This window comes from Molothrus aeneus, chromosome 5, assembly GCF_037042795.1.
Source record: "Molothrus aeneus isolate 106 chromosome 5, BPBGC_Maene_1.0, whole genome shotgun sequence".
In the NCBI taxonomy this organism is placed as follows: domain Eukaryota; kingdom Metazoa; phylum Chordata; class Aves; order Passeriformes; family Icteridae; genus Molothrus; species Molothrus aeneus.
In genome coordinates this window covers 20494489-20519347 of record NC_089650.1, presented here as the reverse complement: position 1 = coordinate 20519347, position 24859 = coordinate 20494489, and the positions used below count along the sequence as shown (strand labels likewise).

The 24859-nt window shown below is 39.4% G+C and overlaps 1 protein-coding gene across 2 annotated transcripts in view; it reads right to left on the bottom strand.

The window, feature by feature from the left end:
- Positions 1-329: 329 nt before the first annotated feature.
- Positions 330-24859, bottom strand: part of TNRC6B (trinucleotide repeat containing adaptor 6B) — a 119469-nt gene continuing 94939 nt past the window's right edge. For both annotated transcript variants that reach the window (XM_066550235.1, XM_066550236.1), the window contains 16 exons: positions 24128-24202; positions 22749-22794; positions 19179-19327; positions 17837-18007; positions 15486-15611; positions 14298-14429; positions 13656-13751; positions 13249-13429; positions 12735-12869; positions 12382-12558; positions 7754-7900; positions 7415-7510; positions 4168-4392; positions 3615-3685; positions 1624-1763; positions 330-1137 (listed from right to left, as the gene is read on the bottom strand). In XM_066550235.1, coding sequence (XP_066406332.1) covers positions 747-1137; positions 1624-1763; positions 3615-3685; positions 4168-4392; positions 7415-7510; positions 7754-7900; positions 12382-12558; positions 12735-12869; positions 13249-13429; positions 13656-13751; positions 14298-14429; positions 15486-15611; positions 17837-18007; positions 19179-19327; positions 22749-22794; positions 24128-24202 — 2358 coding nt within the window. In that variant the 3' untranslated portion in view covers positions 330-746. The remainder of the gene's footprint in view (positions 1138-1623; positions 1764-3614; positions 3686-4167; positions 4393-7414; positions 7511-7753; positions 7901-12381; positions 12559-12734; positions 12870-13248; positions 13430-13655; positions 13752-14297; positions 14430-15485; positions 15612-17836; positions 18008-19178; positions 19328-22748; positions 22795-24127; positions 24203-24859) is intronic.

The following is a 24859-nucleotide window of genomic DNA, read 5'->3' as shown; positions in this document are numbered from 1 at the left end:
TATAGAGAAAAAAATGCACACACACAAACATGTGCACACGCACTCACACAGAAACAAGCACACGTGGGCAGTTACATGTGCCAGAACACACTGGTACTTATCAACCAGCCAATCACAAAGTGTTGGTTTTTTTGTTTTGTTTGTTTTTTCTGTTTTGTATTTTTTTGTGGGTTTTTAATTTTTAAATTTTTTTTCTAGTTTTTTTTTTTGTTTTTATTTTTGTTTTTAAAGTGAGGCTCCGTCAAGTCTTTCCCTCCCCCCCTTATTCTTTTGAACCCCTCCCCAACCCCAACCCAACATGGTAGACCTAAGGACGGAAACACACCCAGTGCAAACAAAGTTAAAAAGCTATTTTTTCAGTATATATGTTTCTTAGCAACAACTTCCGTATAACATGAAAAAGTGAAAAACTAGAAACTAATTTTTTTAATTTTTTCTGTTTAAATTTAAATGGTATGTGTACTTGCTTCACATTGTCTTTCTAAGTTGGCGTTCACGATTCAAGTATTTCAAGAGTGATATGTTCTCTTTTTGGATTCATATTCCAAACGAAAAAACTGAAGTTATATAAGGGAGGCAACTATGTGCTCAGACAGTCTGTCAATGACCCACCTTTTTTTCTTTCTCCGTTTTCTTTTTTCCTTTTATAAATGTATTTATTGCAAGTTGAAAAAAACGAAAAAGGTCAAGTTAGTGCTGCTGCTGTTCCAAAAAAGGTCACGAGGTCAGAGTTGAAAGTTCTAAGTTCAGATTGAATCCGACCCTCCTCCCAGAAGGTCTCCAGGTAGTAAGGGAGCAGGGCTGCCCATTCGGTGTGGATCCTCTACGCTGGGGACCCCCCACAAGCTTGAAGAATAGTTTGGGGGCCCCCACAATGAAGCGCCAGTGAGATCACCCCCACTGCTGCCGCCGCCGCCACCACTGCTCCACTGCCCAAGCCCTGTTGACCCACCAAAGAGATTCAAAGCAGGTCCAACTGGATCTGTCTGGTTCTGTCCTGTCTCCAGGGATTGCCAGCCCGCTGCGGGTGCACTCGGGGTTGCTGCAGGTGTAGGGGGCTGAGCTTGTGCCAAAAAGCGACTAACCTCTTCATCTGTGGCAAACTCAGCCAGGATGGTAGTGTTTCCCAACACACACCTACAGGGCAAGGGACACATAAGAAAAAAAATAGTTAGAGCCAAAGGGCAAGGGATTCAGACAGCACAGGGACAACACTAATAGGTGTCCAAACCAAAGGAGGTATCAGCTATATTGCTACAATGGAGCGGAGATAGAAAACTTTAGCTGTTTTTGACTGTGAAATTCACTCAAAACAAAAGAACTTCCATTTTATATGGGGAAAAAACAAAAACCAAAAACATCCCAACCCCCTTGCCCCCACATTCAGTTGCCCCTGAACAAAATCTTAATAAATTTAAACTAAGGTTCTGAATGTTAACACCAAGAGCAATAAAAGTGCCTATACCATGAAGGTAAATGCACATATGCCACCTTTTAAACAAAACTGATGAAGAACAGGTTAAAAGCCTTTGGAATTCAGGAGGTTAGTAAAATTCAAAAATTTTCACTGAGTTTAGGGGCTTACACCACCCTCAAAGATTTTTGTCTCAAAACCTTGCTTACATGTGCAGTGCAGTCTGGGCCTTGGCCGCCTCCTGTTTGGTGTTATATCGGATGAGGGCAGTGCCCTGGGTCAGGTTCAGATGGAATGTCAGCAGTGGGCCATGCTGCATGCAGATCGTCCTCAAGGTTGACCCATCAATCTGAGGAAGAACAGCCAGGATGAAACAGATGTTTGTAATTATTTCTCCAAACATACTTTAATCCTGACTTTGTCACAGTAATTGAAAAAAATGCTGCTCTCAGAAAGAAAAACAGATGAAAGCAGTGGGAAGAAAGCAAAGGTGACAGAAGTTGATTTTCAAACAGGAACTGGTATGTCTTGACTTCTCACAGTTACATGGTGTTTGCTTTAGTACGGAATAATCTAAATTATCTTTCCTGTTCATTTACAGCTTGAGTCCAGTCTTCCCTTTTTCACTGAGTTTCTTACACTGTCACTATCCTTACGTTGACAGCCTTTCCAGTAATTATACACAACTTGTACTTCTCACCATCTTCAGTCATCAGAATTTCTACTAAAGGAACCAGAATGCCTTAGTCTTCAGCCCTCTGATTTCAATAGAATGTATATAAACTACTTGTTAAAACATTTTTGCAAAACTGGAAATATCTCTACAATTAAATTTTTTAAAATTTAGTTTGGTTCTTCTTTGTCTCTGTGGTTTATGAAACAGAGACAGAAAAGGTCAGTGATTTTGCTGCCAAACCCACCAATGTTCATTCCATCTGAACTAATGTTTTCATGGCAGTTGCTGCCTACATTCCTTCTGCAGCAGTAACAGCTTGTTACTTACCTCCAGTAACAGCTGTTCTCCCAGGTGTTCTGTACAGACGGATTCCATTCCTGGTGTCCCACAGGGACACGGGCATACGAATGGGATCCGTATGTGCAACTACTTAAGGAAGTGCTACTTTCTTCCTTCTTTCCCTCCTATTTTATAATACAGCTTCAAATGAGGGAAAAGGAAGTTGTGTGGTGGTATGGTCAAGGTTAAAACAGAGAATCTTGAAATGAACATCTTGTTCTTTCCAAGCCTAACCATTCTATGAGTCTATGAATCCATCTAAACCTTTACACTTCTCTCTCTACTGTACTGATCCACAATAAAGAGAGAATGCATAATGAGACAGTTATGATCTATTTCTCTTTCCTACTAACTTAAAACGCCTCCAAAATATATTCTTCCACTAAATAATTCCTAAAGTGTCATTGAAGTATTTTACACAAGCCACACTTAGAACTGTGCTTTTTCTTCACACCACTTCTTCTTTCACATCAAGGTAAACAGTCTTTTTTACAGAAGGAGCATGGCTCGCCATTTTGGGTGATCTGCTGGAGACGTCAGCTTTTCCTTTCACATCAACCTTTTTTTTGCAGACTGTAGAAACAAGGTAAATTATCTGGCTGAAGAAGGGACTCTCTGTCTAGACCTCAGGATACTGCTGATAATCATATAAGCTGTTTCTAGGCCTTGAATACTAATTGTGAATGCTGAAACCAAGATGTCCACAGAATTCATTCAGAATGGCAGCAAGCTCTGAGAATACTTGCAGAAATAACCTAACTAGACTGGTTTTGGCAGGAGCGCTGGAAAAATTCTGTGGTTTCACTATGGAAACACTAAAGTGAAAACTGGCAGTTACATTAAATTCCTTATTGACAACATCCCAAAGAACAGCTATACACCATTTCACATTATAGTAATGAAATTCACCCTCACTTCTTAGAAAAATCTTTCTGTTCAATTATTCTTTCTAACTCTTAAGTAAAGAAATGTTTTAACAGTCACATAGCAAAACCTGAACATCATAAAATTAGCTGAAGAGATTACAATAGAAAAACCAGTCAGACTGCAGCTAGGTTTAGTAGAAATATGTTACATATGTTGACAAATCTGATTTTGTCAGATTTTATTCAAAAAGAAACGACTGAATAATTCACAAATCCTTGCTAAAGCAAACAAGTCCCCAGAAACAACCACAGAAAATACCTGTGGAGTGAGATTGTGAAGAACCAGCCAGTAGCTAGGACGAACTGAGCCACCATCACTCCAAGTAGATGCTGCAAATTATAAGACAGAGCAATCAAGACAGATTTGATACAAAGAAAAACCATCTTTCTTTACAGTTAGGTCTTTCAGAAAAAATCAGCATTATCAGCCTTGTTAAAACATGAAAGTCTAATCTTTAGTCCTGAAAACAAAATCACATCTTTGCTTGCAGTTCACATCAAGATTAATTTTACCAGAGTTTATCTTTGAGGAGTTTCTCACACACAGCAAGGATCTAGTCTTGAAAGGCCCTAATTAGCAGGTATTCTCTACTGGCAGCTCTCAGCCCATCCTCACTCATTCCCTGCAGCAGGACCTGGGATTCCACCCCCCACCACCCCAATTACTGACTGCAAATTTCCATTTCAAGAAGAAACCCTCTTTTTTCCTATTACCAGACAACTGCAACTTTCTTTCCTCCACACCACCGGTGCTCATGTGAAACATACACTGCTCAGGTCTGATCAATGGTGCTACGTTGATTTGTTCTCACCAGAGCCAAGCCTTGAGTCCTGTGCCCCCCAGCCCCTGACCGATCGGGGTGCTGTGCTGTTCCATGGAGATGATGGTTTGGGGTTGGTCAGGCCAGGAGGTGGGCGGGGCAGCCCTGTAGTGTTCCTTGAGGAAATATGGTTTTTCCACATCTTGTTGGAGAGATGAGTGGGATTGTGTCCTATGGGATCTGGGGACCACGTTGATTTGTAATCACTGAATTTTGCTAGAAGATTGAAGAAATTGTATATATTAGAGAAACTTGTGAGATTAAGTACCTGTCCTATCACATTAAGTCTTTTGACTGCATTTTTATTGGAGACAAGCGTGAAACACAGGATCATACAACAGTTAACTTATCATATCAAAAAACCCCCATGCTAGGTGTAAGTAAATATTTGCTTATTTTACATATGCTGATTAAAAAAAAGTAATATACCAGGATCATTTATGATAATGTAGCTGACTGCAGAATTTTACATCATTAATTAGATGAACTGCATTTTTTTATGTCCACACTACATTTAATCTGAGAATTTCTTAAAATTTTGGCACTACCGACCTTTAATGAAATTGAACCTTCTCCATGTAAAAAAAAAAACCTGCAGAGCACTGAAAGGTGTATTCACCATTCTTGGTCTACTAAGCTAATGTTGCCTCCTAAAGATGTCCTCCCTACAAGATCAAAGCTTTCTTGAGAGTCACAAAGCTCCCACAATGTTGACACAGCAGTAATGCATAAAGAAGGCTGCTTAGCTGTGCAACGGCTGGACTTCTCAACAATCTTGATAGTGTTTTTTTTTTTACTAGAACGCAGATGCCTGGTAGAAGACTTATAGTGGATATCCTGAACACATTTCAAGAACTCTTTATAAAGAAACACAATAAAAGAGAAAAATAAAAGCACTCCCCAAAACACCACTATTGGTCATGAATATTTCTGAGCTCTGCCTAAACCAGTTTTTAAAATACGGCAGACTGCAAATTCTCCCACAACTTCTGACACCAAGGGACATTTCAAAAGTCATAATTCCTTGAAAATTCCTCATTGTTCTACACTGAGAACCAGCCTACACAGACATGGGGGGGGAAGGCTGTGTCAAACATTATCTTAATCATAACTCCCATGTACACATGTGCAAATTACGTGCATTTTACTTCAGTCACCAGCAGACAGTGGTGAATGCAATTTGAAATTAAGTGAAAAAACACAATTTATGATATGCCAGGGCAGCATGAAATAACACATCTGGAAACCAAGATCATAAAGCTTTCAGCATGTATAAGCATGCTTCAATTTACAGCTAGATCTCTGTATTTCCATGACACAGTGATGGTCAGTACCAAGCAGGTTTCAAGCACTAACCTTTGAAAGTGCTTAAAAACCTGCTTTCATTGGACTCTGCTTTACAGATAGGTGAATTCTAAATTCTCAGTTCAGATGATTGGCTCTCTGACTGTAAAACACTTGTGTCCAGCAGACAGAAAGAAATTGGTATGTGGCAGTGGTCTCATTTCCTCAATTTGACTATGACTTCAATATTTTTACCTCTTCAGTCTTTCTTATGTGCTAGACAAAAATTAAGCAAAGGCAAGAAGTTGCTACATGCCACTCCTTTCCACAAGCTATAACAGAGGAACCTTCTGTGTCACTAGAATGCTGCATAGAGTGCTTCAAACCAAAGTCAGCTCACAAATCGGTGGCAGGAACTCAGTTTTTCTTAAGGACTAAAGAGCACTTTCAACACATTTGGTGAAAATGCTGAGGTAATGCCTGAACACAGCTTTCATTCAGTATGATGAAAAAAACCTGAAGTTTGAGCCAGATGTAGCTCTCAGCTCTGTTCATCACCCCTGTTATTTATACACAATTCTTCATTTTTGAGTAATTGTCACGACAATGATGTCTTCAAGAAAAAACTGACATTTGCAAGAAGCTTAAAATTCAAATGGTTCATCTGGAGCAAGTATTTCCAGCACTTTACTGCGAAGTGTGTGCAGAAACAGTTTTCTACCAGAAAGCTGTAGAGACCTTCTTATGAAGCATCTGAGACATATATTAAAGTTTATATATACAGGCCAACCATTAAAAGCAAGAGGACCAAATGTCTTCTCTGTCCAGATTTCAGGGAATGATGAGTGCTATAAAAGACAAGGCAAAAACATTCCCTTCACAGCACTCTCATGTCCTAAACTTAAAGTAAATAAAATCACTCACCTTTACTAATACATACATAAGCAGGTAATATTTTAAAAGTTTGACTTGTCAAGAGATTGTACATGTACTGTTTTTATCTTTCCTTTTGCATCTGCTGTTTCCTACTACTCATCCTTTAACTTGCATAATATGCTGGTTTTGACTAGGGTAGAGTCAATTATCTTCATAGTACTTAGTATGGGCTGTGTTTTGGATTTGTGCTGGGAATGATGCCTTAGGTTTTAGCTTTTAAATTTTTCAGATTCTGTACTGCTTTAATGTGTAGTTCTGAGCTTCATATTAAGGGATGGTAAGCTCTCTTCACAGAGTAACTAGAAAAAAACAATTCCTTTCCTAGCTTGAGACCAAAGACAATTGACCCAAATTTCAGGCCAAGAGCATAAACAATGTGGACTGAAGAGAGAAAAACAAGAAGGATGGGACTTCACAACCTAAAGCTATAATTGGACAATTAACTCCAACATGCAAATGGACCAAAACTCATAAAAGTGTGAGACCTCGTGACCAGTCATCCATTTTTGTGACCATTTTTTGGGTTCATCTTGGGTGTAACCCTGCCTGGGCTCTTGTACTGCCCAAGGTGTATCCACTGAGGCCTTTTAATAAATACCTACTTTATTCTTTAACTCTGCCTAGCCTCTGTTTTAGGTCAGCCTTCACAAGGTATCATGAACAGCATGGATAAATACAGATGATTTAATTATGTTGCTGAGGAGTGCTTACACAGCATCAAGGCTTTTTCTGTTTCTCACATCCTCCCACCAGCAGGAGGGATGAAGATGCACAAGAAGTTGCGAGGAAACGCAGCCAGGACAGCTGACGCCAGCTGTGCAAAGGGATATTCCATACTATATGGAGTAATGCTCAGCATATAAAGGGTGGGGGGAAGAGGAAGGAGAGGGTTATATTCAGTGTTTGTCTTCCCAAGTCACTGTTACACATGATGGACTAAATACTCCCAGTGGGAACAACAATGAACTAGTGCTAAATGAAAAATGCTTTGTCTGGTTAAGTTTCAAAGCCTGCATACCTGAAGTGCTATGAACGTTGGTGAAGGAATTGTCAGAGGCACTGTAGGGCCAGGCACCAGGTGAAGGCAGCGAGGTGTTGAGGGAAGAATTAGACCCTATCAAAGAGAAAAGGAGAGAGAAAGAGGAGACGAAGTTCAGAGAGTTTCTGTAACACCATTAAACCTCCAGAGAGCCATGACTGTAGCAATGCCAAGCTTTCAGGTGCTCCCAGCCACAGTGCAAAGGCAGGCAGCTTCCTTCTCAGACAAATGCAACAGACTGTTTGCCTGCAATGACCACACCATCCTGAGTTATCAGAGTGACTTTGATCATCACAGACCAGATGTGGACTGTTTTACCTGTGGTGTTGTCCCGCAGAAGTTGGTGGTCAGTATCTACAATGGGAGATGTGGCTGTCCCCCCCAGCACACTTCCAGGGGTCACATAGGGGTCAGATTCAGGGTCAATGTTTTGTATACCTTTCCATGGCACTCCTGGTTGGAATTCTGAGACAGGAGAGAAAAATGAATTAGATGCAATCAGGGAAATGTTATTTACTAGAAGTAATTGCTGACAGTATTTCAGGATGGTAAACAACTGTCTTCTACACCATTCCTTAGGAGCAAAAAAAAAAAAAGACTGCATGTTAGAATCGTAATCTATTTCACAGTTCCTCCTACAGCACTAGCTCTGGTTTCATATGAATACAAGTCTACACTACAAAAAAAGTGGTACAAGGGCATCCAGTATCCCTTTAAGTGCTTCTGCTTTGCTACATTCAGATGAGGTTTCAACAGTTTTAATAAATTCCATATGAGATGCATAAGATTAGATTCTGTACACATACTTGGTGTGTGTGCAGCAGCCTTTCTCCAGGAAAGGCTACCTACCTTAGGAGTTTGGAAATACATTTGACACATCCCACTGTATGTACAGACACACTTTATACATTACCTATCAATACTGAGATGAGATGTCTTGTGGTAAAAGTAATGTATATACTCATTGTCATTCTTCATGCTTCACAATGAGATGGGATATACTTATCATGCTTTAGTTGGAACTATAGCTCCAGGCATGCCAGAATTTTAAGACAAGAGGATGAATTATATTAAATATGAACACACAAATACTCCAATTACTCTAAGATAGATCAGTAACTTGGCTCCTTCAATGAATAAAGTGCTGTGGTCAGTTTTGGAAGCAGTGGTGCAAAAGTAAAACTGACAAACACAAGAACAATTTAAGAATCTTCATATACTATGTGACAATTTGTGTAAGTGTGAGAAGAGTGCAAAGGTGGCAGATTCATCCCTTGCAGATACAAGTTCAGGCTACAGAATTCCCGAATTTCGGAAATAATTAATAATAGAATATTTGAGTGTAATTAAAGATTCATTATTAAAAGTGGGATCCAAGATGCACTCTCTAGAATGAAGCAACGTAGGATGAATCTGACATGGAAGGGTTCATTTCAGTCACCTTTGTAATGAAGAATTATAGTCAAGACTATGACTTTCACAGACAAATGCAGAAGAAAATATGATACTACTGGTTCAGATTATTGCCACAGCAAGGGCAGTATTAGACTGTGATAATGTAAAGGAGAATCTGAAAGAAGACAAAAGAAATACCCCACTGGGTCAGAACTATGGTCCATCTAGTCCAGTGTTTTTTAACAGCAGTAGGAGAAATACCATTAAGGGACAGAACACAAACCTGGCCACTCTCTGTGGACTATTGGCCTCACACTCTCCCAATATCCACAGCTGTCCTAACTTAGATGGCAGAAATACCCTCTCTCTGCTAGCACCAGCTTGTGAAACTATTTTTCAATCATTTTATCCAATCACTGTTTCAACTGGCCAGTATCATCTGTCTCAAGAAGCTGTGAAAGCAACATAACCTGCAAGTTCACCACTCCTGATGGAAAAAAAGCTCCCATCTCTTTAAAATTTATATCCTGTTAATTCCAGCATTTGCACTCATTGCAGGAGTCATGAATTACAATTCTGCATTTATCTTGTTCACTGCCTTCATGATTTTATAAACATCAGTTACATCTCCCAGTCTACTAACTCAACAAAATAATCCAGGTATCAACACTTTATCAGCAATCAGCACTGCATCATGGAAGGACTCTGCTCAGCTACTACCAAAATACTGCCATACCCTGACAAGCAGGATCTCCCTTTTGTTAAGGAAGAAGCAATACAGCTCTTGGGTCTACTCAAAATATCTTCTCTGTTCTGAGACAAAGAATCCATGACCATAGGTTAGAACCTGGAAATGAGAACTTGCTTAGGAAAAAAAAAAAAAAAAAAAAGGTCTTCTATTTGCAAAGATTCTGAGAATTTTTGAGACTGAAAATTAAGTGCACAGAAAGCTCTAATCAAAAGGTTAATGACTACACAAACAAGGCTCCAAGGATCGGGGTATTATTCTTTATGAACACATGCACTCATCAATGTAACCCTGGTCTGGAAAAGCATTTCCTTGAACTACAGCATACTGACAAATTTCCAAACTCTCCTTTGGGGCTGATAGTTGTTATCATGCACATTCACCAACTCTTGTCTACAAACATGCTCTTTTATTTCTAGGCAGTAAAGACAACATAAAATGCATTTCTCCACTGATATTGGAAAGGTCTTTTCAAAAAGTTCAAACGTAAGATTACTGTGGAAACCATGACAGACACATCCAGGCCAGTTTGCTTGAAGTATGACTGATCTTGAATGGGAAATTTACAGTCTAAGTAGGATCCAAGTATGCAAGTCTGTGCAGCATAACCAAACGACATAGCTCTCACCAATGCAGCAAAACTTGCTCTCACCTCCAGCTGTGATATCAGTTTGACTGGGCATCACTTCATTTATCTTTGTGCTGAACAATACTGCTCTCTTGAATGGCAGAATTTCTGCAGCAGATGGCATTTAGGAGGAAAATGTGAAAGGTGTAGTCAGGGTGAATGCTGAGCTCCCACTGTTTTCATTCAAAGGAAAAATGCATCTATTTCAAGAGGTTTTCTCTTCTAAACTCATTTTTGTTAACAACTTTTTTTCCAGCACTGGGAGGAAGAATTCTATCTCCATGCCAGGAACTGACAGTGGACCTCATCTACAAGCTTGTAGAGAAGAACCTAGAGTAAAAGCCATTTTAGGTCTTCATTCTTCATCAGGGTGTTGTATTGACAAGGTAGATCTTGATTTCAGTTTTCCTTGACAATGAAGTCCAGAAGTTAGACTATGAGACAGCTCAAGCGGCTGATGGTCATGGAACAGTAACTTGTCCCAGCAGCCAATGGATCTCGTAAGAGTGGAACAGCAATAACTGAGTAAATGCCACCTGCCAAAACTGGGGATCTGTGACATGAGGGCTGCAATCATAGTCTTGGGCTACTCTCACAAGAAACGAGGGATGGTACTGAGGATCTCAGTGAAATTTTATGTTCAGAATTTGTGAACTTCACTTATCCTCTCACCGTGGTGAGGCAGTGAGCAACAAAAAAATTTACTTATGACTGACAATGGGACTACAGATATCACTAGGGAAGTCTACGATATCAACAAGGGGCAAAGAGTAGCTATCAAGCTTTTAAACTTTTTTTAGCTTTTTATTGTAACAGTTTTGGCCTTGAACCAAGAACCTTGCCAAAGCCACTGGCTGCTCCAAACTTGGAAACATGGCAGAGCTGACCCTCGTGTGTCTCTTGCAACACTCCGAGCAGTACTGTCTTAGTATAATACAGGGGAATGGTGGCTGAGTTCAGTAACAATGAGTCTGTGAGTGAAGCCTGATAAAAGATTAAATTTTGGGAGTTTCTGGCATTATGAACAGCAACTTCAGTCCAAAAAGCTCCATACCTAACAACCAGGCTGACAGAGGTGTAACACAAACATACCTGTACAGAATGCAGTGTGCAGTATGAAAGTTTGTGGATGTGCAGATTTTTTTGAGAGAACTAATTCTTTAGCTCTGTTAGCTCATCAGAAGATGTTTCCTTGCTGGCGTTAGACACTGAGGGCTTCCCTCAAAAATTTTCAACTACATTTTCTAGATTTCTTGCAGTTGTGTCTGTCACATAGATTCCTAGGCTTTCTGATGCAAGGTCTGTGCTACTGCTTTACTTAAGAGATGTACCTGGATTTTTACTTTTTTGTACTTGAGTTAGTAATGTTCTCCTGGAATGCAACTGTCTTCCAGACAAGAGAAAAATCACAGCAACCACTATTTGCTGAACAGCATCAGTGATTAATCTGTGCAACTTCAAGGACACCACTCTATTTAAATGAATGTTTTATATAGAAAATGATATGTATTTTCAAATATACACGTACTTTTCCTAGAGAGTTTTCTAGCACAAACATAAAATTTTGCCAGTGAAACTACAAAACTTAAAAAATGTGCACCAGCATGCCATCCCAAAAGCAAGAGACTTCTACCTAAGCCACAAGATTCCTGAGCATAACTGAAGTGTTGCAAGTCTTTATGTGACATGAACAAAGGTGAACCACAAGAGTGTGGTGTTCCCACCACCACAAAAAAAGCCCTACAAAAAGCCCTACTTCACATATTTTTCTTTGATTCCATCCTATCAATAATTTTTACACTGTGTCAGTCTACCACAGCACAAATAAGGAATCAGTACAAAAGAAGGGAGATATTGGTGTGTATTCTATGAACATATGTTTTCATTAAATTTTCTGTAAATGTAAAGTCACACAATCACAGAAGACAGGAGTTCACTGAACAAAAACCAAACACTACTCAGGCAATTCAGCAGTTAGTTCATATTTAGCCCAACATTTTTTACTGGAAATTCAACACTTATGTTCTACTTTAATGTGGAAGAAATTCCAAAAGTAAGATAAGGCCAAGCCACCCAAGTATTTTCGTTGCAATGGTTACTTAAGTAAGTATGCTGAGGAAAGGTCCAGCACATCTATCCCAAAGCAAGGACACAACCCCTTCCCTTATGTAATACCTGGAGGCCAACTGGCATTGCTGGATTTACTTCCGATCTTGTTTGTTGGTGGAGATTTGGCAGGTAACCAACTATCACCAGCAGGGCCTGCGTGGCTGCTGAGCGGGTCGCCCTGGATTATGTCAAACTGGTTGTAGGGCGATCCTCCACGAGCCTTTCCAGGGGGCACTATTGCACCTGCAGCATTAAAAAAATACATTTACACCTGGGAAAGGCTGGGATCTTCAGGAGCATGATGTATTAATACAAAAATATTTAAGATGCATGCTGGCGAGGCAAAACAGTTTCATCTAAACTATTTCACCTCTGGAGAGATGATACTACAAGGACATTCCCAAAATTCCCCCTCTCACCATTTTTGTGCATATTGGCATCTTGTGAAGCCACAGAGGGCAGCCCTTCCATCATAGTCCACTGCTTAAAGCGGGATTCTGTTCCAGCCTCTTTCCCTCCCACCATGCCATAATCCATGCCACTTGAGCCAAAGCCTGTGAAACAAACAAAACTCAATTGTCATCTTCTGTTTTGTTTTTAAGCATCTTTAAATGGGGAGTAATTGCAATCATAACAAAAAGGTGGGAAAAAGAAATCAACAACAGCAAAAGGTATGTTCAAGGGGCAACTTCCAAATAAGTGTGTTATGTCAATATGCCACGATATGCTTTCTTCTTCTTCTTTGTCTTCTTCCCACGCAATGAAAAATAATGCAATTTGATTCAAAGGTGACACTTGTCATAACCTTTGCTCTAATGCTTATACATAAATTACTCATTTCTGGACCCAGACATAAGTGACTAATACAATTACCATATTAATAATAGGGAAGCTACAGGCAACGCACCAAACCTACTTCCACAGAGCACTTACCACCTGAACCGTATCCAGGTATCTGCCCTTTGGTCTGTAAATCTGAGAGACCCACATTCAAAGGATTGGGTACCATGCTGTCTAAATGTGGCTTAGGCCCAACAGGGTGGGATGGCGAATGCTTCATGCCAGGCTGCCTCTGCTGCTGCTGCTGCTGGAGGGCACTCACCATACGAGCAATCTGCAAATGGGAGAAAAACTGCTTCATCTATGCTATACTGCAATGCAAATTCCAGTAAACATAAAGAAACAGTGAATTAGAGGAGATACAAAAGACCTTGCTCTCCAAAAAGTGCACTGTGAAGAGGGCAGGTGATGTTACTGAAGCCAGCACCATCTCTACTGCAGACTGCATTTCCCCAGCAAACCTCATACTTCATATGACTGACAAAACCAGTGCCACACACCTGCTGCTCCTGCTGTTGTCGCACAGCTTGAGATAACTTTCTCTGGCTCTGTAACAGCTGTTGCTGCTGCTGCTGCTGAAGGAGGAGCTGACAAGCCTATAAGATAAGGGGGGGGTGGGAAGAATGAAAATACAGAGCTCATCAAGCGAAATGTAATTGCCAGGAGCTATTCACTAGCAAATGCTTGGCTCAGAAGTTAGGTAAACTGTTTCTCATTCCACTCACTCAAATAAAATGACAATGAATGGATTAGAAGAATACCACATCCTTCACTTAAATGTTAAATGTTTCTCATTTAACACTGTGCAGCAGAATTACTTGTACCTGCTTTATTACCATCACTATGACTGGAAGTCTGAAGTTTTTTCTGAAGAAAACTTGATGAAAAATCAACAAACAACTGCTTTCTGTACAAAAACATGGCTTAGCCATTACTAACCCACTGTAATCCACAATAATTACACGGGCCTATTTGGTTTATCTGCTGCCTTCTAGCAGGACTTTACTACCCCAAATAGCAAAGAGGGAATACTTGCACAAAATAACATCAGTAGAACAAAACAGAATTAGAATAAGCATAAAAAGAAAACTCAGCAGACAATTTGCAAACTGTCTTGTCTCACAAGATTACTAGCTACTTACTAATTGAAACTGGGGAATCTGTGGAAGCTGGCTCAGCATGGCAATCTGTTGTGGAGAAAGCTGGGGGCCCATATTGAAAAGACCAGGATTCAAGCCACTGTTGGGAAACTGTTTGAGCATGGAGGCCGAAACCTGCATGGAAAGCAGTTACATATCCTGAACACACTGCTACGAGGAGATGATGATGAAGTACAAGTATTTCTATACAGGAACAAGCATGACACCAATCTTCAATGGTGTTCTGGGAAAGACATTACAGATTTATTAACACATCACATTTAAACATGCACAATCTATAACTTGGGCAGAGTAAATACCTCACTTGATTGACAGTATACGGTATTACATGTACAGATGCAGACACACACACAAAGGTTATTCCCCCAACCAATCAGGTGCCAGAGACTGTACTAAATTTAAATGCTGATATATATGCAGCTAACCAGTAATCACAGTACTGCATTTTCACATTAAAAACGTACTGCTTGACAAGGGAAAAGAAAGGCAGTCAGGCAGTCACTGGAGCAAAGAAACAGCGCCTCGCAGAAAGAGTTAATCTCTTTGTACATTTAATAGGATACAGTAAAAGACAGGAGTAGGTGGAGAAGAATCCCCCCATTTCTCCCTGCATTACTGCAGAGTTACACAAGTACAATTCAAGAGAATCTCAAGAACTGTTCACCAAGTCCAAAGCAAAAGGTAAACTTGTACATTTGGAGACCCTGAGGTCTTAAGATTAAGCTCTTCAATGTAAATGTAACATGTAGCCCCTTCATCAAACCTCTCTTCCAGGGGGGGCGGGACAGGAAGCACAGGACAAGACTACTTAAAAAAATTAAGCAACCTGCCACACTTCAGAAGCTTTAAGCTTTCACGTTTATTTGTTCTTTTTACAATACTTTGCAAAAGCCTATATAAGACACAGGATTCCCAAATTCACTTTTGAGGTTTAAAAATACTGGTAGCGAGCATTTATGATCAACTGCCTTGGAATAATATAGAATGCTAATGCTTCTGCATTGCGTTTTAAGTACTTTTACTACGAATTTTAATGTTTTTATCTTATCCAATTTTTCAATTTTTTAACATCAAATTGAGACCAAGACAGATGTATAAGTAACCTCAATGATGTGCTCTGAAGGCTGTAGCTCTACTTTTACAAGTAATCAGTTGCTATAAATTCCTTACCTGGGGAGAAAGGAATTGGGGAGGCACTTGCGCCCGGATATTGGGGGAAGGATTTAGTGGCTGCACTGGTGTGTGCATGCCCCTCGATTGTGCTGTGCTGTTTCCAAACAAACCATGATTGCCACCCTACAAAATTAAAGCAGTAGTGAGAAGATGAATCTTGCAGGCTATGCTAATAACTACATCTCAGTAACAATGAGCCAAGCTACTGACTTAAACAGAGTTCCCTTAGAATTACAGACATTTGGCTAAAATCAGTAACAGTCTACCTGGGTTAAAGCCACTGTACTACATTTTTGAGATGCAGGTTGTTTCTCCTTGAACACTGAAGGGTCATGCTTATCTACTAACTTCAAGACATGACAAATCTAATGTTTTAATATTTTGCACTTTATGCATTGGGAAATGGAAACTTGGAGTACAAACAACAAACTAAAAACTTCATTCCAACTGGCTTAAAAGCATGGCAAGACTCTACCAACAAGAATTCTAGTCCCCCATTTCAGAGAAGACAGGTATTTTTCCTGAGCAGGTTGCTGAGATATCACTCACAAGGCTATTTTTTTTTCCCTCTGTAGGCCTTTCATTAACTAATACTATTTTAGAATTCAAATTTCAGAAATTTCCTTTCTGCCATGAAAACTTCAACATTCTGGATTTGGATATTTTCCTTCCCCTTTTCTCCCACTAAATTTGAAGAAAATCTTCAAGTGAGAAAAATAGTCATGGGGTTTTCTTTAGTGGTTTATTTTCTAATACAAGAATACTTGCTGTTTGAGTTTTTAATGAGAAGCATTTACTGATTTATAAGCCACTTCTGTAATAAACCCTAATGCATGAATGAGACCCAGGAAAACTTATGATTATGTTTCATGATTTCAGACTCTTCAGCAAACTTTTTTTGTACCATTTTAAAAAAAAAGAAATGTTATCAACAGTCTCATATGCTAACTAAGCTACACTCTCTTGCTTCTAAAAGCTGAAGCTCATACTCCAAAGCATCCTTATGGGCCATGAATTTGTCTTTTCAGTTTCAAGACCCTCAGAATTTCCCATCTCCTGCTATCAGGGTGTCTGTGACCCTCAGATACCTGGGGTTCTGAAGAGTGTATTTTCCACTCTTCAGCCATCATTCCCTATTCTGCCTGTCCATGCCAGCATTGTTGCACTCAACATAAATCCATAATTCCAAACTGTGATTGTGCAAGCCTTCACTAAAAGCTTTCCTTCCCTTATATACCACGATTTCATAAATCCTGTCATAACACTGTGCATAATACTCCTACCATTAATATTGTGTATCCTCTGCTATCCTTTTGCTCAAACACAAGTCTCTCCTCCTGCTTCTACACTGGCAGCACTATGGATTGCTTCATTCACCTGCATCCCCCTCCACCTAAAGTATCTTCTCATTCAGAAGCAACTCCTAAGCATGTAGGAAGACAAACAAAAACCCCCAAAAGACAAGAGGTTTTACCCTGGAAAGAGCTAGATGGAGTCAACTACACTAAAATTTTTGAGAGGCCTTGAAGCTGCAGTTACACTTTCAGCTCTCTCTATAACTCCTCTCTATAACAAGAGTTCTGCACACTGAGATCAACAACATGTCTGCAAATTTTGGACTCAATCTGATGTTCAACACTGTGTCACATAGAAACAGAAAGACAACACAAAGAAACACCATCATGTTAGGCATGTGACTACATAAGCTAGACCAGCTGCAATAATTAGGTACTATTCTTTCATTTCCTAGTATTCCTAAAGTATTTTCTTCTAGAATAAGGCAGAACATAAAAGCCAGAAATTCTTCCCAACTGCTGTTAATCACTTAACTAGTTCCCCACCATTTCCCTGTACATAAAAATAACGCTACTTCAAGAATTTTTAAAGGCTACTAAATCAATCCTTACTTTGAGAACTGTGAGGAAGGGGGAAGGGAACAGGCACAATGCTAAATCACTGCAACTTTTTACAGGCTCATTTCTACATACAAAGCCTTTGAGTGGAGTTTGAAAAACTTCAGTGTTGGGTTTGATGAGGCAAATCAACAGTCTCTAACCAGGTTTTAAGCCAGCAATTAAAGTAAAGGATACCACTAACTCCACAACTTCTGAAAAGCACATCCACCTGCTGCTGCACTGCGACTTAGGAAGAGGCCAACAAAACCAGACCAAGTATGTTCTGATGCTAGGAACCAAAGTGGACTGATTCTCAATGGCCTGAGACAGCTGAAATTTCCATTAACAATTTTAACCTATTCAGCAGAAAAACAAATGCAAGCAACCAACTAACCAGGATTAAGCCCAGGTTGCAGCCTTATAACAATGCATCTGATAAGGTGGCCTGCTTACTTGTCTAGCAGCGAAGTTTTGGGGACTGAGCCCTGAGCCGATTGCCCCAAGGCCGACGTTGGATAGTGTGGAACCAGAGGGAGACAGCTTGTAGCTGGGAGAAGGGGAGAAGGGAGAGCAGGGAGCCTCATCCCCAAGGCACCCATCTTGATTGGAGAAAGGCAAAGTCAGCTGAAGCAGCAGTTAGCCAACAGCAGGAGTTGGTTAGTGAAGCAACAGAACGCAAGAGGAGAGAAAGAGGGACGGTGAGTGACTAGGAAGAAGCAAAGTTAATTGGTAACAGCAGTTACAAGGACAAAACTTCTGATTCAAACGACCACTCGACAATTAAGATTTTGGTCCAAGGAGATACTCTTAGGTTTTCTTTTTAAAAATACATTTTGAACTCTCATGAAATTAGTTTCTGATAGTGGCTATTACCACTACAGAAGCAAACAAATATTGAATGAATTCCTAATGTTAGCACACACCTACCAGCATAATTTGTTAGGAAACGCATTAGCTTTGCTCATAGTATTTATTAATTATGCCACCAGAGGGAGTTGACAAAACTGCTTTTTGGCTCGTTATACCAAAATGGAGGAGTTAAAAAATTCCTAGACAGTTAACACGCCTTCAGAATTTTTAAACCAAATTTGTTTTCCATTTTACATGTGATAAACTGTATCCAAAAAAACCCAAAACAGCCCTAGAGCATTCTGCATCTATTGGACACTCTCCAATTCATAATGGGAAGCAATTAATATTTGATAATAACAGTGAAAGCTTCTGTTTAAAATAGGCAAGAATATGAAAGAAACACTATCATAACATACAGCAGATGTCACAGAGAAACAGATGTCGTACAGAAGCCTACAGTACATGGACATACAGCATAAGGGGTTGTGGAATTTAGAAAGGGTGTTTCCAATAAATGCCAGACATGAAAGAAGAAAAATATTTGGAAGACTGTGATTACTTATATTTACTTAGATCTCAACCAATTTTCTTTAAAGCAGATGACAGTAGTTAGTAGCCGAAAGAATCATCATGATGAAACCTATAACAAATTTTATTGCTACCAGTAGTTTACCCTTCCAAGAAGAAAGAAAGGCATCTGTCTACATCAAAACCAGTCTATTCTGGAATAAAAAGCCTCACTTTCTCCAATTTCATTTCTCTATGCACACCCTGACACCTGTTTTATACACACATTCATTCTACCAATAAAACTACTCCACACCTTTTACTACTGAGCTCAATCAGGGTTATTCAATATCTAGCACCTGCTGAGAACTAGGGTAAAAACTGGGATCTTGAACAAAGAGGTTGCTATTAATTTATCTAAAGATATTTCTCTCACCTTCTCAAAATAAGGCCCACTATCTGTGGTTCCCATGTCTTTGGAATTAGGTGGACGGAACCCAGATCGATCCTTTCTCATCATGTCATTAAAATCCCCGAGATTCACAGCTCGTTTATCTACCTCAAACTTCTTATCTGGGAGACCACCTGTAACAAAAAAATGAAATTAGTGCAAATAATCTCATGACAGCAGGTTCACAGCCAAAGAAATACTCTTTAAGATCTGTCTTATAATTTAGCACATCTACAGTTGGTATTAAAAGTGTTGAAAAATAAATGTAGGAAGTTTCATTTAACACCGAACATGTCAATTTACTTTATAGAGTTTAAGGTGAAGTATTTATCAAAATTTATGTAGAGATATAAACACAAACATTTCAAGTAATTATATTAATTAATACCTAGTTCTCTGTGTCTCCCAAAACCTGCACAGTAATTTTTTGGGATTCAGTATGTAAAAAGACTACTATTTAAGTTCTCCATGTATTCTGCTTAGCTTCTGCTGGGTTTGATATTGAGAAATTATTTGAGATCATTTTGAAAAATTTGGTCACATGCACATTATTTGGTCAAGGTTGTCCTACAGTCACATGAGCTTAATTCTTAAACACAAGACATCAACAGGTATACTGCAACTTCAGACAGACAACCAAGCTCTTTCAGCCTGCACACAATAACACAACCAGTAACACAGACACTTCTCAAACACCCTCTAAAGTCTCCTGCCATTGTTTAGTCAGTAACCTGGTGAAGTATGAGATGTCAGTAACAGATGACCAAACTGAAACATAGACGGTGAACAAGACATCGATTTTCTCTAAAAGCTTTATCAACAGCCGAAGAGCTGACCAGAAGAAGTTTGCCACCTTACACGCTGAACTGTTGCCAAAGAACAACCTTTTTGGTCAGATGTGGCACCTGTAAGCTATTAGATGCATATTGCTACGTTGGAGTAGATGGAAAACATCTTCGTTTTAAAATACGGATGTGATAGAAATGAGCTTTACTGGTATTTTTAGTTTTAAAGAATACTGTTTAGTTAGTAGCACAGATGGTCTTTCCAAGAATCATTTTAAAAGCATGTCAGCACAATTAACAAGAAAATCTGTGACTTTTCCAAAGGAAGTTGGTGATGGATAACCTACCCTACCACTGACAAAACACTGACCCTCTATCAGAGCAGAGAGCTAATCGCTTTAACACCTTCAAGACAACTTTTTTTGAGAAAGCTTCTCAAATCCAGCATCTCTTCTTAATGTCCAATCCCAATCTATTAACATTCACAGCGATGCCACTGCCAAGAAGCTATGAAACTGACCACTAATTGCATGGGTTTTTCTTACCCACACAGCTTTCAAAGCTGATCCAGCTTCATCCTCTCAGATGCCTTCAACATCATTTATCACAAGACAGTTGACAAATCACCTACATATCTTAGCTTGTAACTGGAGTCATACTGACCTGGATGAGCTTGTGTTTCTCTGATCCCTTTCTAACACATCCTGAAAGCTACAACTGGCTCTGCAAGAGCACTCACAAAGTGTCACAAACAGCTCAGTGCTGTCAATACCTACATCAAACCACTGCACACAATGCCAGCAACGTGCACTAAAAGGCTCATGTGCTTTAATTCTACACAGGAAGCCCTGGCCATTAGCTGCTTGAAAAGAAACTGAAAGCGAGGCACAGTTGCATCAGTGTCTGAAATGAAACTGGGTCAATGCCAACACAAGATGACTAAGCCACAGAAACACCCTTCCGTCCCTCTGGTTATCCTCATGATCCAATCAGCTCCTCAAACATTACTGAATGATGCCTTGTAAAATACACAAAACATTAAAAGAGTACCTCTGAAGGCTTGAAGCACAGATTTGAATGTCACTTAGTGCTGAGGCAGCTGCTTAAACTCCAGTATAAACAAAGCCTCACTGAGAGAAATGATTGCATTCCTTTATCCCATTCACAAAAAATTCTAATGCAACTTTGAAATGCATCATGTGAGTCTTGTCCTTTGAACCCATCAACTAAAGCTATAAATAATGGAGGGGGATAAAGAATAGCTTTACCTTATGTAGTACATGACAACTGACAAAATGCAAAAAGTTTGAATTACCCACTACAGTAGGCAAAACCACTTGTGTATGAATAAATATGAAGCGCCAAATTCTCTACACGCAGAAACATAGAACAGGTTAAATGTTACACCATCTTCATAAAAAAGGACCCTCCAAGCCTACTCATAAATAAGTCCATCTTTTAAAATTTAGAAGTAGACCTGGGCTGAGCAACACAGCTTATGGCTTTCCACAAACAAATGCCATCAGCAACAAGAGCAAAACTGCTAAATGCAAAAGTAACCAAAAAACCTACGAAGATCTGTTACATTCTCTGCCTTTGAAACAGAATGCAAGCCATAAGTAATGGATCTACCTAAGATCAAAGGATGCCACCATTAATGGGCACACTAAACTTAAAGAGCAACATATCAAGGTAAAAGATGCAGCCTTTCTTCACCCTTTCACAGGATATTCTGAGCAGCAGTCACCTCCTCAGAAGCTCTGATAGCCTGAGGGTCCTTGAAAGCTCCAAAGGATCCTTAATTTGGAGATAAGAAACTAAGAGAGCTATAATCAACATAATCCAGGCTACCATCCTCTTCATTTGTACATGCTTAGATCTGTTTTTTACCAGCAGCATCTGAAGTCAGGTGAGAACTGAACACCCATGATGGTGACTGACCTCCACCTAGACATGCTTTAGAGAAGCACGATACAATCAGAGCCTGAGTTCTAGGGAGGATGCATGAGGCCAAACTGGAGATCAAAAAATTGTTACCTTTAACAAAACTGTATCATACCATATAAATAAGGATCCTTATAATCTCTGACTGAGATCCTTCACTACTTCAGAAAAGATAGCAATTTTAGGAAACATGAACAACTGAATCCCCTATGAAGTGTGACAGAAATTTAAGAATGTAATGGATTCTAAGCTGAAAGACACTGCATCTGTCTGGATTCTATTACAATACCAAATCTAGACCAGGTATTAGATGCAAGTAAGTCTTGACTACCACAGCTCTACCTTCGCTACCACACAGCCCACGATGCTTAAGCTGTGTAGCAATGGTGGTGTAGCTATCCAGAACATAAAATCTACTTCTACTGAAAAGTAATCTGTAATAGCCTGAGGCACGCAACTGAAGAAGTCAATGAGAAAAGATAATTTTTTTCCCCTCACATCACCTCCACGAAGCTGTAGTAAAAGGGATGTCCTACTGGCAGGAGGGAAAACAGTAACAATGAATATAAACTTAGAAAGATTAAAACAGTCTTAAAGATGTCTCTGCCCCAAGTTACAGCTCTGCTCTGTACAGGTATGCATCCTGATCTTGCACACCAGAGTCAAAGCTTACAGACAAAACAGAAGATGCTTTTTACTCTACCCTTACATTATGAGGAGTGCTAAAACTAAGAATCAAACCCTTCCAGAGTACAGCAGATCATCCTCATAAAAACAGTACAGGTGATCTCACATTTCAAATGTATTGCAATTAAAATATACTCACCTACAGACAAGTCCATCTTACTGCCTGGAATGTCGTCAGTTTGACTCTGGGGGGAAAAAAAACCCAAAACAATTCAGTTCTGACTTCTATTCAATGCTGAGAAATATTTCAGAAAAGTAGAACGCAGGAAGAACACGCTTGTGCTAATGAAAGTTTCACTTTAAACTGAAACGGAACACGAGGGTTTCTGGTATCACCCTGGACACACCTTGCCTCAAACGCCTAAGGCTGTGCATGGCAAGATCACCCATGTAAAAGCAGACTCACAGACACAGCAACAGAGGAAGATGCACAGACAGCTGCTCCATAAATGAACCTCTGGCCTTGTGTTCCAGAGGTTGAATGACAAAACACTGAAAATAGCGGCCAAAACGATAGCTCATCCTCATGGCCCATCATGCCATCAAATCTTGAAGTGTACTGCCATGGGATTCTTCAGTTGGTAGTGTGGGACAGGGTGCTCCCATAGCTTTCAGAAGCATCTACTGTCTAGCAAATGGAACTAGAGCTTGAGAGCCAAAAGACATTGCAAACTAATCCTAAGCATGTCAGTGTCAGCTTGTGCAGCCCTAGACTTCTCACACAAACTCTGTATAGTCATCTTCTGCTAGCGAGTATTACAGAGTATTCCTGCTTCACAGGATGACAACTAGCACAATATTCTGCAAAATATTTTGCAAATTAGCTTGTCAGAAGTTCCTTTATATAAAAAATTATATAGAATTATTTTTTAAATACTTCCCTAAGGCTCTGTCCTTTTCCGAGTGATGTGATATTTATTCACTTTACCATACAATCTTTACTTACGGATTTAGAATGAGCCCTTTTTTTGCTAAAAAGACCCTGCTGTACCTCAAATATAAATTCAGCCAAGACAGACACAGAGCTGTAAATCTCCTTTTCTGATAGATGGCTGAGATCCAGAACGAATACTTTGGACTTATCACAGATGTCTGACACTACAGGCAGGAGCCTCTATCTTAAGTGCTCTAAACAGCATGTTATGAAAATAAAATCAAAAAACCAAACCCAGAAACAAAGCAACAAAAAAAACCACCCCACACTAAAAAGCAACAATCCTCCCACCCCAAAACCAAACAAACAAAATGAGAAAACACACATCTCCCCTCCCAAATCTATTACTTGCAAGGAAACTGCAACCTCAGAGAAGGAACTATCATAAAGTAACTTTAGGAATCACAGTAGATTTAGGGTTTTTCTGAGAAGCCATTCTGAGCCAGCTACTACAGGTATTACAATCAACACCCCAGCATAGCAGATGCAGATAAATAACTCTGAAACAGTTGATATTTTGACTTATTTAAAGCTTACAGCTCTTTAACAAAGTTGCACTTTCTTTTAAAAAAAAATTTACTTACTAGCAAGCCCATATTTGAAAACTGTTTGGATAAAGGGTTCATCCACGAATCACTATTTCCTCCTTTTAATGCACACTGAAAAAAAAGGAGAAAAATATTTTTAAGAAACTTCTTGATTCCTTAAATTCTTCTTTATCCTTGAGATGCACATGTTTAAAATGAAAATTCTAGTACCAGAGAAATTAATCTCCTGAAAAAAATAACTTTAAGTATTTACATGTTTGAAAACATTTACCAAATACTGTGTCTTGTACAATTGCCCACTGTTAAATATTCCAAACTGACTGAACATTGTCATGTAGAATGTTTATCACACCTTCAGTTTCATTCTGCAATCTGGAAAGCTTTGTGAACATTGTTTATTTTTTCTTCTGTTACAGTTTAATCCTTTCTTTAATCTAGTGCAATTCAGAGGCAGATTTCTTCCCTTTAGCATGGTGTCTCTTGCACAGGCACTGAGCTGACCAGCATCTCTCTTTGGTCTTAGTGTAATTTAGAGATCACCAAAACCAATACTAACACAGTTCAACAGTGAAAAATTTCAGTTGTTTTGGTGATTGAAATAAAGCTTTAAGTGAGGAAAAAAGTCCCTGAGAATAATTTCTGTGAAACATGAATTGTGAAACTCCCCACCATATCACAGTAGTACTTCCATGTCTCAGGAAACTGCTGTGCCTTGCCTTTGGAGTCTGCCCTACCTACTTCATGAGAAGCAGACACAGCACAGTCCTT